This window comes from Daphnia pulex, chromosome 2 (assembly GCF_021134715.1).
Source record: "Daphnia pulex isolate KAP4 chromosome 2, ASM2113471v1".
Classification (NCBI taxonomy): Eukaryota; Metazoa; Arthropoda; class Branchiopoda; order Diplostraca; family Daphniidae; genus Daphnia; species Daphnia pulex.
Window position 1 is genome coordinate 3,218,595 of NC_060018.1, and position 15,445 is coordinate 3,234,039.

General features: G+C 44.0%; 2 protein-coding genes across 7 annotated transcripts in view; one reads left to right on the plus strand and one right to left on the minus strand.

Moving 5' to 3' along the window:
• Positions 1-15,445, minus strand: part of LOC124188385 (peroxisome biogenesis factor 1-like) — a 91,211-nt gene that overhangs the window by 10,266 nt on the left and 65,500 nt on the right. The gene's annotated exons all lie outside the window — the stretch shown is intronic.
• On the plus strand, positions 11,556-13,057 carry LOC124188389 (transcription factor Sox-21-like). Its single transcript, XM_046580982.1, has 2 exons — positions 11,556-12,051; positions 12,147-13,057. Exons 1-2 carry the CDS (start codon positions 11,748-11,750, stop codon positions 13,034-13,036), a joined length of 1,194 nt encoding a protein of 397 aa, XP_046436938.1. The 5' UTR covers positions 11,556-11,747; the 3' UTR covers positions 13,037-13,057.

The following is a 15,445-nucleotide window of genomic DNA, read 5'->3' on the forward strand; positions in this document are numbered from 1 at the left end:
AAGAAAAGAAAAAACGCCAGAGCTCGTCACCGCGGTCGCTCATTGCTTTGCCAATGCAAATAAAAGTCGTCGCTCTCCGTCCGAGTCAACACCATTCCGACGGGATTGATTAAACAGAGTGCTCTATGCATGCGCAGCAGATAAACGGTCGAACGTGCTTACGTGAACTGTTGCCGAGCTGCGCCAGACTCATTTGCAGGCCGGAGTTGCACAATAAAAAGAGAAGAGCTAGTCTTTCGAGACCCATAAACTTCAACTTCAACTATACGGGGAAAATAGTTGCATGTGTCGACTTTATTCTCAGTACACACATATCCCCAACAAGGAGGGAATGTGTCAGTTGTCAAAATCGATTGAGTTGGAAAATGACATTCACTTGAGTCACGATCTGATTTTCTTTTTGAGTTTTCCAAATCGCTTTCGATTCGAAATGAAATTCGACCCTCAAAATGTAACGACGATTTTGTCCGCATATGCCGCAAACACAATCGTGACTGCTGGAGCTGAACGACGACGACTACTACCACCAGAACCTTTTTTGACAAAACACTTTCGAGATTTAAGATGCAAAAGATCAAAGTTCGCCTGGCGCCTTATCCAGGTGGTAGAGAGAGAGAGAGAGAGAGAGTGTCGCCCAATTGGCCGAAATGGGACGAACAAGAAAACGGCCATCATAGCTCAATGATTCATAAAGGCAATAGAGACTAACACTGGGAGATTCCTCCGCTGTGTGAATGGGGCTTAGATATATTTCCTTTTTTTAAAACCGATAGTTCATGTGTGCCTATTGTTGCCAGAATGTCGAGCGCCAGGTCGCCAGTGTCAGAGGTAATAACGCGGCCGCGTCGTTACGTTCGTTAGGAGTCGAAGGAACAAGGCGAGATGCCTGGATGAAAAAAAAAAAGGAGCGGCGATTGTCGTGTGTTCCCACGCCACATGCACGCGCATATATGATGAGTCCATACAACACAGACACACACACAGCACCTGGCCGGCGGTGTCTCTTCTCTATAACCAAGGCATATCCAGCAGCAGTCAGGAGCAGCAGCAGCTAACCTTTTGTGTTGTCTTGCAACTGTGTCCAGTGCTGGCGCTGTGACGGTGGTGGTGGCTGGTTGGTTGGTTGTGTTTCGAGACGTGTTGGTTCTCTCGGCTGGATGAGCGATTCAAACTGTTTTTATTTCATTTTTCCTGCCTCTTTTCAATAACAAGCTGATTCAGTGGCATTGTATACACCCCCCCCCCTCTTCTTTTTCCAACCCTCTTACAATATAGCTCCTGCTGCTGTTGGAGGAACTATCTTTTATTCCCCCCTTTTTTTTTCTCTCTCTCTCTCTCAATATGGATGAAGCAACTCTTTTTCTTCCTGTCTGATATTTATAATAAACATAAATATATGACGCGTCTTCTTTCTTTCTTCTTCTTTTGAGGGCTCTCTCTCTGTGTATGTATACACACGGGATATATAGTGATGCCTAGTGTTGGTGGATCTCTTTCGGCCATTGGAGCTCCTTTCAGGAGGTCCTGTACTCTGCACAATGTAGACACACACACACACACAAACAGAATGTCTATAGCTCTAGCCCCTTACACTTCTCTTGTATATTTCCTGATGTGAATAATATGGCGGTGGCGTCAGGTGTCACTTGCAGAGATTTCGGTCCTCTTTTCTCTGCATTTATAACATACACACAGCAGTTATAATGGCCCTCTCTTTCCCTGTATGTGCTCGGCGTAATGTGTGTCGTCCCTATGTATGACTTTCTATAGCCCTCCCATTTCTCCCTTCTTCTTCTTCGGCTTCTTCGGCTTTTTTTTACAACATCCAATCAGATTACACACGTAACTAGTTATAAAAAAAAAACTCGGCTCTTCAGCCTTCGCAACGTTCACAAAAGTCTCCACATTTTTTCAAACGGGCGATGACTGCCGGCGATGGCTAGTTTCAATTTCGACTGGCTGTTTGGCTGATGATGATAACAAGTGCTGCTGGTGCTGCTACTCTATAACGCCAACAGCCCATTTTTTTTTGTCGGCCTCTTGCATTCAACGTTGTCAACAGACAAGAGAAGCTGATGGCGTTTCATTCACGCCGTCATTTCCAAATACTGCTCACACGGTTATGATCCTAATGACATAGCTGAGGGGGGAAAGTATGGAGCCTCTTATTGTGCGCATTCACATAACTCAATCAATATGCAGATATTGCCTGCGCATGGATAGACCAGTCCGTGACAAATCCGTGAAAATAACAGGCGATTCACGGCGCCAAATGCCTCATTTTTATGCAACGGCAAAATTCGACACAAAAGTCCCTCCCCCTCTTATACGAAAATTCCTCGTCTCTTCGAGTGTTCTCATATATGTGTCGTCGGCTGTGTAATCGGCCCATGACGAGCGGAATATATTGAATATTCCCGTTGATTGATAACAAACGATCTGTCGCTTGTCTTTTCCCAAGCATTTAAAAAAAAAAAAAATCTTTTCCCTCCAAGAGGTCGTCAGAGTCGTCTGCATAATGAATGACTTTTTAGCCATGGTCCCATAATAATACACGTCACACACGATCGACATGATTAAAGAGAAACACAAAATATCGCCTAAATATTCCGAAATTTGTTTTGATCCCTGGCGATCGGGGTCCAAACAAACATCTGCGGCGATGGAAAATATAAGAAATTGAATCTCGCGCCACCATAACGTGATGGTGAAAGATCAAATAAATAACACGACAAAAAAAAATGGAGACGTGAAGGGTGGAAGGGGGGAAATGCGGACAAAAGATCCGCAACAACAGCCTGATGTTATTCCACGATGATGTGTATAATCTTCTAGAGAGAGGAAGACGGCGTGCGGGATCGGGAGCAGAAAAAAAAGAAAGAAGCAAAGCAAGCAAAGCAGACGGGACTTTCTTTTCTCTTTCCAGCTCTTTGCTTATTGTGCTCGGCACTCGCTATTCTCTGGGCACTATCGTCGCACCGGACAAAAACCGACAAAAGATGAAAGTTGGCCGTGTTTTTCCAGCTATATAGTGACTCTCTCTCTCTCTCTTTGCCAACAAACAACAACAGCGTCCATATGTGATAGATGTACCGGTGCTAGAGCTGCTTTTCGTTTCTGTATAATTAATTGTCGAACGCCGGTCGTAATTGATACTTGCGCCCGTCACGGATCGAAAAGGAGGGGCAGAGAGGAGGGGGAGGAAAAACCCTCCCGATGTCCGTCCCTGTATACTTGCCGCTCTTGTTGTGATTTATGGACTTTATATAAGCTGTACAGATATATTTGTGTTTTGTATTTATAGAGTATAGTATATAGGAGAGAGAGAAAGAAGCTTTTGGTGCTGCTGCTGCCACGGCATAATGTTTGATGGAAAAATGAGTCGGGTTCTTATATATATACACACACTTTCTTTTGTCCCGCGCTCCCAGTGATGTATTGTCTGATGATCACGATCACGGCTCGCGTCTTCTCTTTTTCTACACGATGAAACTCGATAGAATATCCACAAGTAAATATCTATGACGGGACGGGGGAAAAAAAAATAAAATTCTGAGTCAAGTTCTATTCATCTTCTTTTTTTTTCTTGTGATTTTGTGGACGAGAAAAAGGAGATGGCCAGCATCAAGAAAAGGGATCACATCGAACGATGCGATGGACTGCCGTTTCCTTCCGAAACTCGTTAGCCACTTGACACAAACGCACGCAGAGCCGACGTCCTCTGCGCTATCAGGCTATAACTTAACCGTTATCTTTGGCGAGAGAATAGAAGAGAGAGACGGCAAGTAGATGTATATAATAATGCTTGATCAATGTCTACAGTTTCATGCCGACGGCGGCGGCAGCAGGGTCCTCTCTTTTCCGTCAAACGGAAACGATGGCCAACCAAATTAATGATGTTTGGTCGACCGAAAGAAAAGGAGGGATAGAAAAATTCGGAGATTGAATCGTGGGAGTCGTAAGAGTCGCCCGTCCACATTTTGGAAAATTTCATTTCCAGGAAAAAAAAAAGAAGAAGCTCGACGTCATTTACCTTAATTTATGCGAATAAAACAGGCAGATGTACAAACGTGTACAGCAGCGGTGTAGACGTTTTGAACGATTCGAAAGCCTCGGCCAAATTCAACGATCAAAACAGGACGCAAAACACATGGCGCTGGATGGGCCAGCAGCTCCCACGTTCCACAAATCTCGGACAGAGAAGAGGAAAAGAAGAAGAAGCAGGAGCAAGCATTGTATAGCAGAAGAATGAAGAATAACAAGGGAGTATAAGGCTGCTAGACTGTGAGGTAAAATAAGTCAAATCTCATCCAACGCCGCCCAGTCATAGTTCGGTGAAATACTCGTGCGGCGAGGGAGGAGGACGAATTTAAAGATTGCCTGGCACGACGCCGACGATAAGATTATTACATTATGTATATTCCACCCGTCTGATGGTTCAAAAACGGCGCACCGAACAATCGAGCCTCCGCTGCACACAATCGCAAATAATAAGGGAAAATGCAAGATGGTGATGCATCGACGTGTACACCGTCGGTGCTTGCACACAGGGACTTATTATACGTGTTTGGTCTTTTTTCCTTTTTTCAAAAGGATATAAAGACGACGGAGTCTTTTCTCTCTTTGTTCACCAATTCACGGAAAAAAAACGGGCATTTCTGGAAAACGACGGGCCAATCGTGTGGGATTGGTGGCGTTATCTAGAGAAAACCTTAATCCATCACACACCCACAGGGGCCAACGCAGCACAGATGGAAGCGGAGAGATGATGTTGATTTTCATTTCTCTTTTGACTCTGCAGTGTTGGGAATAGTCCGGTGACTTTGAACAATGCCTGCTGGTCTCCTCTTTATGTACTACCCTTTTATTACATGAGCATACGGACACTTCTTCGGCTTTTGAGAGACTTGACTCTGATGGCCGCAAACACACTAGCCAAATGACTATATTGAATGATTCGAATGAAGAGTGATAAGACACCGAAAGCTGATTTACCGAGAAATCGCACAAAAGAGCCCTTCTTCTTCATACAGCTGTATAAGATCCTGCTCATCCTCTTTTCCCTCATCATCTTTTTCTGATGCCGAGGAAGTTTTCTTTTCCAGACGATGGAGTTATGTTTTTTGTGTACTATATATACAACATCAAATAGCTATAGAATAATACTATGTGTGCATTCTTCATCCCCTTTTATCAGGATTTTCGACTGCCGAGGGAAATTTAAAAAAAAATCACAAAATACAATAAAAGAAAACGAAGAAGAAAAAAAGAAATGTCGGTGGGAAGAATAGAGGCCAGCAAATTTAATCAGAAATGGAATAAAGAGTTGAATAGAAAGAGAGCCATCCTATATGCTACATGTCCCTTCTGAAAATAAAAAAAATAAAAAATACATCAAAATGAAGAAATCCAGAGAGGATTCTATTGAAGGCAGAGAGCAGGAGCACAACTTGACAACAAAAAATGAATAATATAAAGATACAGATGGCTCTCTGCTGCTGCTGCTGTGTACGTATGGAATCAGAGATATAATAATAATAACAATAATAATACGAAATATACTTTGATTTCAAAGGAGAGAATAACAGAGAAACCCATTCTTCCGTTTTGAGGAACGAACAGGAGCAGCAGCAGCAGCAGCAGCCCCCAACAACAACAAACATCCGATGAAATGGAGAGAGATGAGTGCAATGCTGTATAGAGTCGACGGAGAAAATAGAACAACCTTTTAGGAGGGGGAGAAGCCTATAGGATGTGGAGAACCTTGTTGGCGCGCCTCAACACCTCTTCATCAATAAGGACATCATCTTTCAATATGTTGCCGTTAGTATAACGTTGAATAGAGACTCGACAGAATAAGAGTTCACGTCAAACCCTTTTCGTCGGCGATTGATGGCCTATGAGAGGCTCTTATCAGTGACGTGGGAAACGAGTTACATCATTCAACGCTGATAGCGTTTATTCTACAAATGAATTGCATCAGGGCCTTACTACGTATTATGTCAAGTGGCAACTTCAACGTCCATTTAACAGATTCAATCATTTGGGGTTGCACAAAAGTGGGTTTCCTCTCTCTCTCTATTGCGATAGAGGGGAAAAGGGTTAAACTGCGGTTGATTGTGTTAAATGGAACCCCTTCACGGGGGCAACCGCATTGGCTCTCGCCACGGGGGATCTAACAACGAAATTGAACGGAATAAAACGGGAGAAATAGGATACAATTAGCGCATCTTATTAGGATTAATTTGGCGCGATTTTGCTGAATTATTTGAACAGACACCCACAGATCTAATTTCCTTACTGGTGTAGGATCTGCGCATTGGGGGGCTCAAGTTTTTCGGCTATTATCAAGCCCCCAACACTATAGAAATGCTCAGCGAGGGCAGAAGAAAACACGCTCAAATTGGAGACACTCCATGATGTGTACACTGTACAAACATTGTTGTCTCATGGACGCGCAATGACACGGGGGAAAAATAAGCATCCATTGTAGAGCAGAGCCCATAGAATAAGCGTGCGAGTCACCCTGTCGAAGATCGAATGATCCATCATTCGATGGCAGTAACACACACACACAAGAGTTGTGTACAGTAAATGGTTCATCATTTTCGTCTGGTGCCATCAACAAAAGGAAAAAAAAAAGATGGGGCGCAACATTTACCGATGTTGCGTATATATACGTACATAAAAAAAGCAGTGAATCTCATCATCTCTCTTTCTCTTTCTTTCCCCCCTGTTTTTTTGTGAGCGAGGGAGGATGAGGAGCATTATTTGGTTGCTTCCCCAACAGTTTGCTGATATTATGACAACTTGAATGGCTCTAATGTGCTCCATTGAATAGGGCACCCGAAAATCCCGGACCCCCCTCTCTCGGAAGACACCCCCCCCCCCTCAACCATATTTTTTTTTCACTTTTTTTATTCTACGGCAGCAGTATACTATAAACTTTTGTTTGGTCGAGCCGAGAGAATCTCTCGTATAATATTCATCGCGAGACCGGGGAATAAAAATGGAAGAGGCCGGAAACACAGTAGTGTTGTCAGAGTGGTTCTTTGTCGCGTCACTTAGCTCGCCGTCGTTCATCACTCAAGTACGTACCGCACATTATTAAACACACACACACACACACACACAAGAAAAACCAAAACTACTGAGCGCAAAACAAGTATTACAACACAACACGAAGAGGCCTATATAGATACAGCATATGCGGGCCAAGCGTATCATTACTTTGAAAATCTTTTTCCCATCCGCTATTCCGGAGCTCTATCCTGAATTTTTTGGCATCTTTTTTCTTCTCTTTTTTTTTCTGGCCATTGAAAAAAAAAGGTTCAGATTCAACAATAAGAGATAAAAATAAAAAAAAGACGAGAGAGATAGAAATGGAGAGAGTTCAAGCAGTGCATATCCAACGTAAGATCCCAAGACTTGGGCGTCGGGCCAACCTCCTCCAGCCCTCCTTAATGTTGTTTTCCCATTCGCATTGCGCTTGAATGGCGCGCATCAGCGGCCTCTTAGATGCATCCTCCCACTCAACGACTGGATAAACAAACCACTAGAAAAGCAGTTCAGACAGGACAAGGAAAAAATAGAGAAGGAAGAAGAAGAAGAAGAAGAAGAAAAGTTTTTCATTCCACTTCACAAAAATACTGAGCATTAGAATGGGAAATGATAAAAAAAAACGAACAGTGAATAGAAAAGAGACCAAATAAATAATAATAAAAAAAGGAAAACTCTTCTTAATGGAAACAATTCAATAAATGCTACACAATATTCCCTTATAGCATTTCCGCGCTGTACACATTGAAGCTTATATAGATATTTGTTATTATTTGCTACTACAAATACAATAACATAAACCTCACCAGTGGCTTTTTTTTTCTTTCTAGTTTAGTAGCACAAATAAATACTGCTGCGCAGTTGAAAAGGCTGCTGCTGCTGCTGTACATATTTTTCTCGAAGGAAATAGAAACGGGAAGAATAAGCGACGAGGAAAAGTCTAGATATACATCCCGGTGCGGCTTCCCCAGTTGCCGATACACTCGTCTTTCATCCCTTTTGACACATTGTAGGAATTTCTATATATCCATTCCATGGGATTATGGCCAGCAACACCCATCGCCTATACACTAACTAAATAGCCTGGGCATTTTCCAATTGAACGCGACACGGCATAACGAAACGAGGTCTATAACAAAGTGGGCAGCCCAGCTCAAACGTCTTGTATCCACTGAACAAAAAAGAAAAAAAAGAAAACGATGGATATTGGAGGTGCTGATATTTATGGCTCGAAATTTTCTATACGATCAGCAACTGCGTACGTCGTGTAAAAATATTTAAAAAAGGGAAGGCTTGTTAGTGCCGCTACACTGAGTATCTATGTCTAATGTGTTCCAGCACAGCAGCAGCAGCAGCAGCGGTGGCGGTTCTTAAACACAATCACAAAAACATCAAGAGCTCAATAGGTAGAAAGTTTGCCCGAGAAAGAAAAAAAAAAGAGAGCCTTAACAAATGATTTCAATTGATATTGTTAAAAAAAATAAAATAAATCGAACAATTCGTGCTGCTGCTGTTGGCAAAGCCAAAAACGACTCGTCTGTGGCCAAAAATGCGAAGGTCTCGAGAGCAGGGTCCTTCAGAAGGAAAAATCGTTCGATAGTTCCCCAACACCTCTTTTATATTGTGCCCAATTCACACAAGTGCGTCCACTTTATGTAATATGAAAAGCTGCTTTGTGGACATCGGGGCTGGCGCTGCAACAGATGCCCATATTTAGCATTCACCTTTTTCTCGAGTTTGGAAAAAAAAAGAGGTTGTCTGTTTGAAAATCAATGCCATCTCTATGGGGCTTGAAAGTGTCGTCGTGTCCCCATTCTTCACGCTTATACACAGTTACGTCAAGCGGGCTTACCCAATCGGTTAATGGGCGTCCCTCTTCTCTCTTCACAAGTACAAACAGGGTCCAACGACGCATCTGGACTGGGGCGTCCTTTTTTCGAGCGTCGAATCGAATCACAGCAATAATAATACAAGTACACAAGAGTATCATAAATGTCTAATAGTCGTTAATTCCCTCTTCAAAATCGCTGGCGCCCCGCCTCCGGCGCTCCAAAAATGCAAGAGAGAAGAGAGCTTCAAAATCGATTATCATCTGATTTTACAGTGAAATATGGCGCCAATATCACGCCATCTCCGTCCTATGTGACGGTCTCTTTCCCCACTCGAGCCCAGCATGGCAGAGCCGTGACCGAACCGATTCTATACATAACCATCGGTTTCAGTCGAAACTTGTGTTAGCTCCCGTGATATAAGCAAGGCAGCCGCCTACATGCAGCAGCAGCCACAGCAGTTGACACAGGACAAACACAATCACAATAGGGAGCAGCAGCCATCGGATCTATATGGGATGAGGGGGTTGTAGAAGTGGGGGTGGTGGCACGGTTATTCTGGTTTTAGCTGACTGCTGCTGAGCTTTACACACACACACACACACACACACACAAGATCGGAAATTGTTTCGATTGTACACGACCCGCCCACATGTATATAGCCTCTAGAGTAGACTGAATCGAATGATGGCGGGACCGGGGGTGGTGGTGGGGAGGGGGGAGAAGGGTGACACAAACGCTTTCCCATCAAGAGGGCGAGCAAAACAAACCGCATCAACACAACAACAACAAAAACAACACGCTAGTGCCATCAATTCGGGAAAAACCCATCAATTTCCAACAATCGACGACCAAGTGGGTTTTGGCGTCTCTTGGGCGGACTTGAACTATTCTCAGACGCCGTGATGGTGTCCCCCCTGCAACGGCGTTCAACTCCTTCACGCCGACACACTTCAGCCCCCCCCCCTCTTCTCTCTTTAGCCTAGTCCATCCTCTTATTCGAATCATAATTATATGGACGCCCACAAATAAAACCCATGCGGACTAGATCTCTCATCACCGCATCGGAAATACCAGACACAAACAACCGAGTCTCATTAATTAAACATGATTCGGGGCGGGCGGATGCTGTTCCATCAAAACAGGCGCTTTCGGCAGCACCTTGGAAGACTATATAATATTGGATAATTTGAATGACATCAACATTCGCGACGCCATCAAAGAGATGTAGGGGAAGGAGGGGAGATGTGCCGGTCGTTTATTGGATGAATATTGTAGGACTAGAGAAAAGCGGCTGGCTCTATTCAAAAGATCGAATGCAAAAAGCGGAAAAAAGGGGTGTTGTTGTTGCCTGTTGTTGAGTCTTCCATACATACGGTAAACATCTCTTCGCGCACAGGGCCCAAACCAACAACAACCGCAGCCGTTCCAAGAAGAAGAAGAAGAAGAGGGCGGTGGTTGACAAGCGTGTGCACAGAGAGAGAGAGAGAGAGAGAGTCTCCCAATTCAACAGCATCAACCCCTGCCGTCATTTCATACGTGTATTACTAGAATACCCCTTCTATAGCCTTCAACGTCGGTTGATAAATGCTTTATCCGGCCGATGGTGACACGGACACACACTGGTACTGTATACAACATGCGTGTGGCAAATAACAAGGGCGCCTATACATATATATACAGTATATGCACACAGAATATTTGAAGGGGGGGGGGGAAGAAAATCTATTCTCGTGTATCGCCCACTCTCTTTGGCGCGCTGTTAAAAACCTCAGGAGCCAAAGCAACTGGCATGATGGGGCGCGTGTGGCTGTTGGTGCCTATAAAGATTTCAATGATGCTCGGACGAGTGGACGGCCAGCGACGCCAGAGTCTCTCGTCTCTCGTTATACAAGGGAATAAAGGATTACAACCACACGTGCGATGAGTGTATGCTAGACACACTGGAGATGACACATGTATTTACTATTGTGCAGCCGAGAAAAAAAAAAGAAGAAGAAGCTGTTCACCAACAGAAGTTTGAGGGAAATATCTTTATGAGAATTCTCCAAATTCTTATTATTAACCAAAAACGACTTGTTTAAATTCAAATAATAGTTAACTCGATTGTTATAACAAGAGAAGGAAGGAGGGAAAAAGCTAAAAAAAAGTTTAAGTGGTTTTATTATTCGCTTCCGGAACGTCAAAGAAACGGAGACATTATACATGTACACCACCGCAACACAAAACACCTTTTTTCCTATTTCTTTTTTCTTTTCTTTTCCGCCCCTAAGCTCTTTTTAATTTGTTCTCCGGCTATTTTTTGTTATTCTCTTCTATGGAGATCCAAGAGAGTCGAAATAAGTATCCATCCGAAGAAACTTGGCGCAGTGACGAACAAGAGCCGGAAAGCGGAATAGAAAAGAAGAAGAAGAAAAAGAAAAACATTCGATTCATCCTCGGTGGTGTTTCAGTTGTTGGCCAAACGAAAAGAGACTCCGGCAGCAGAGAACAATTGGTCGGAAGTATTGTTGTAGCTCCACCCATCTCCTATTCATTTGGTCAACCAGACGGGCCAATGGGCGCCCTCTTCGTCGGCCAATGTGCCTGCCCACTCACGGCGGGTGGGCTTCCTTCCCATCCTCCCTCCCTTTTCATCCGTCCCCTCTTTAGGCGGCCAGCCCCTCCATCCAACACCAAAATGGTGTGCAGCTGCCGTGTGAAACCTCAGTCGCAGTCCAACTCTCGCCGCTGAAAGAAGCTCGTACGACTGAAAAATCCCTCAAAGTCCTTAGCGCCAGAAAGAGAGAAAAAAAAAAAGATCGATTGCCTATCTCATTTAACTCCCGTCGAAAAAAAAAGTGAATTCATTGATCGAAGATGATGGACATGTCATCAGTTATGCAGTCTTCACCTGGCCTACTGATGGCTCACCACCACCAACAGCAGCAACAGCATCACCACCATCAGCAGCAGCAGCAAGCTGTTGCCATGAGCATGATGCAGCAACAAATGTCGCCCGGAAATGGCAAGAGTCCCGGCGGAAGCGGCGGCCTCTCCGGTGTCCTCTCCGATCACATCAAGCGACCCATGAACGCCTTCATGGTCTGGTCGCGTCTGCAGCGCCGCAAAATCGCCCAGGACAATCCCAAAATGCACAACTCGGAAATTTCTAAACGACTCGGTAAGTTCAAACTTCAACCATTCAATTCGCCTAAACAATTTGAAATTTCTTTTGGACACTTTAATAATTTCTAAAATGTCTGTAATTCTCTAAAGGTGCCGAATGGAAATTGTTGAACGAAGACGAAAAGCGGCCGTTCATCGACGAGGCCAAACGTCTGAGAGCTTTGCACATGAAGGAACACCCCGATTACAAGTACCGACCCCGTCGCAAGCCCAAGCCTAGCATGGCCAACAAAACAGCGGCCTACTCTTTCCCCATGCCCTACTCGATTGGCAGCATGAACCCGCACCATCACGCGGCCGCAGCCGGGCTCGATCCTCTCTCATGGCTCTCAGCCGCCCAGCACGCCGTCCAGGCCGCCAGCGTCAACTCCACTCTGTCGTCAACCACAACGACGACCAACAGCATGAGCGCCGCCAACTCTTCGTCGTCTTCATCATCATCGTCGGCTTCGTCGGTGACTCCTTCGCTCGACTTGGACAAGAGCCGCCTCTTCGGCTTCCCTTCGCCGTACGGATCTCACCAGCATCACTACTACGGCATGGCCGGACTCCCGGGAATGCCCGGACTCGCTGGACTCGCCGGCCTGCCCAATCTCAACGGCAACAACAACGGACACAGAATGTCACCCGACAGCAATTCGCCCGTCAGCCGAATGGACGGATTCGCCATGAAAGGCTCTCCCTCGCCCGTCACATCGACGTCAAGCGGCAACGGAAGCAGCAATGGAAGCAACAACGGATGCGTAGTCAGTACGTCGGCCGGAATTCCGCAACATCATCAGCAACAACAGCAGTCGCCGGCCGCACTCTATTCGTCTCTGATGTACACCAAAGCTAGCGCCGCAGCCGCCGCTTCTTATCATCAGGCCGCTCAGGCCGCTGCTGCCGCCGCCGGAATGCAATATCCCGTCGCTCCGGCCGGCTATCCATCGCTGGATCAACTCGCTGGGCTTCGAAGACCCGTACCCGTTCTCTACTAATCCATCTTTACAATGTTATTTTTAAAAAAACACACACACACTCACAAAAATTTCGCTTCTTTGAAATTAGCTTGGAGAACCAAAAAAAAATTGAAATGTGTTTTTATCTTTATAAGGATTTTTCTCAAGATGCGATTTAGAGAGAGAGACAACCCGGTGATTCGAATTTTTTTCTATCTACTACCGCATTCATTCAAAGAAAGTAAAAATATCTTCTTCTTCTTCTTTTACTCCTAAAAAAGGACAAAAAAACAAACAAAAAAAAGTGTGTAAAATCTTTGTCTGTATTCTTCTTCTCTTTGGCTGCTTTCTCGAGTCCCCCTTTTCGTGTTTCTCTCTCTCTCTCTCTCCCAAAAGAACTTACACATTTGGTATTCTAACGCGCCGTTATATGATCTTTGAAGAGCAACATAACACGAAAAGAAAAGATATTTCGGCGCCGTTACATTTTTCTTTTTAGTGCGTATGCTATGTCATAGGCGCTCGCCGTATATAGTGTCTCTGTGTGTGCGACTGTTGAGTAGTGAACGCGTGTGTGTGTGTATGCATGAAAGGAGTTTATTTGTTGCTTTGACTGTCGTTTTTTTCTTTAATTTTCGGTTTCTCTAAAAAACAAAAGCAAAAAAAAAAAAAATTACATTCGCAGTTCAAAAAATCTTTTGATTTTGTGCGTATCTTAAACATTTCTCATTATCACGATAGAAATACCCCCCTATATTCTACATGTTTCCCTGATTGTCAACTAAATTATGTACATACCGTGTGTCTGTGTGTTCATATAATTACAACGAGTTCTTTATAAACGGAAAAAACCCCAAACAAAATTCTTGAAATTTTTTCGTTTTCTTTTCAGTAGAATAATCAAGACATCCACAGGGCGTGATGCGCCTCTTATTTGTAAAGAGTAAAAAGGTGTCAGGTGTGTGATATTAGAAGAAAGAGGTAAGAAAAGTCTCAATGAAGTTGGGACCGTTTTGAAATCGAGCCCAGCCGTATCCTTTTTTTCTTCTTCACTCCTTCACCTGATTGATGATGAAACCGAGTCACATTATAAAGGGGGGAAGTTGGAACTGTTACCTATAGTCCTGTCTCTGCCTCTTGCTACTTCTTCTGCATTTTCCCATGGAAAAACCGGGGGGGGGAAGAGAATACATAGAGTATTGCCAACACAATAGCCGCTCCCCTCTTTTCTCTTTTATGTTATACTCTGTACCTAGGTCTTCATCTATTACTCTTTCCTCTGCGCTGTGTATACACGCTTTTATTTTTCGGTCCTTCGACTTGCCATAGTAACGACCTCTTTTTCACTTTTTATATTTCAGGCGTTGGTGGGGTGGGGTCGAGAGAGAGAGAGAGGGGGAGGGATCGACGTAACAGCTCATTTATCTACGGTCATTTCGTCTATTAGACAAAACCAAGGACTCCTTTACTTATTTAGTGAATAACACAAGAGCTCAGAGGCAAGTAATAACATTAAGTGTACCTTGACACGGGGAGGTCATGCCGGATGAGAAGGCGGGGCAGTCTAGTCGTTGTTTAAGTTTCTTTTTTTTTTTATTATTCTTTTTTAATGAAATAAAATTCAATTTGGGCAAACACAAAAAAAGGGGGGAAAAGAAACAAATGGGAACGTGATGGAAGGCTGTTGTGCAGAAATCAAGAGAGAAAAAAAAAAAGAGTTGCGTGTCAAGATAACTAGTTGATATCTCCATAGTTGTACTTATTCCATTATTCAACCGTCGCTCTTCTTCTTCTTCTTAAGTTTTGGTTGTTTTAACCCGAGGTGATATTTCCCTGTCTCAGTGTATGTACGTGTGTTTCGCTCAGGTGTCAGTCGGACATATACACACACACCGAACTGGACAGCTGCTATACTTTTGTGATTTCCTCGATAGCAGCGCAGCTCCACGCGTTCATAAATAAAAAAATTAAATCAAAACGGAGACAAGAAAAGTCCAGAAAGGTGATAGGAGGGAAACAAAAATAAGAAAAATAAGAAACCAGTCCCATGAATAATTCATTGAAATGGTCGCAACCGTCGCAACCTTTCGCGGCTCTGGCACATATGGAGCAAAACACCAGATAGAGATACGAGAAAACACCTTTGAAGCAAGCGCTTGACACTCCCAAGTGCGCTGTCAATACTACAACAATGTGACAATTCCTCACAGCAATCACAAGTCAATTTCAGCAGACAAAAAAAAAGGCCAGTCTTATTATGACCCGCTATGAGTGAAAAACAATAGCACAATGGCCAAGACCAAATGTTGTTTCAGGAAAAAAAAAAATAGTTTCTTTTATCATTCGTTGAAAATCGTTCGTACCAACAAACGGCGACGCAAAAAAGAGAGAGAGAGGTATGGAATACCCTGGAGGAGGTTCTACGAGATTTATGGACGAGGAGCATGC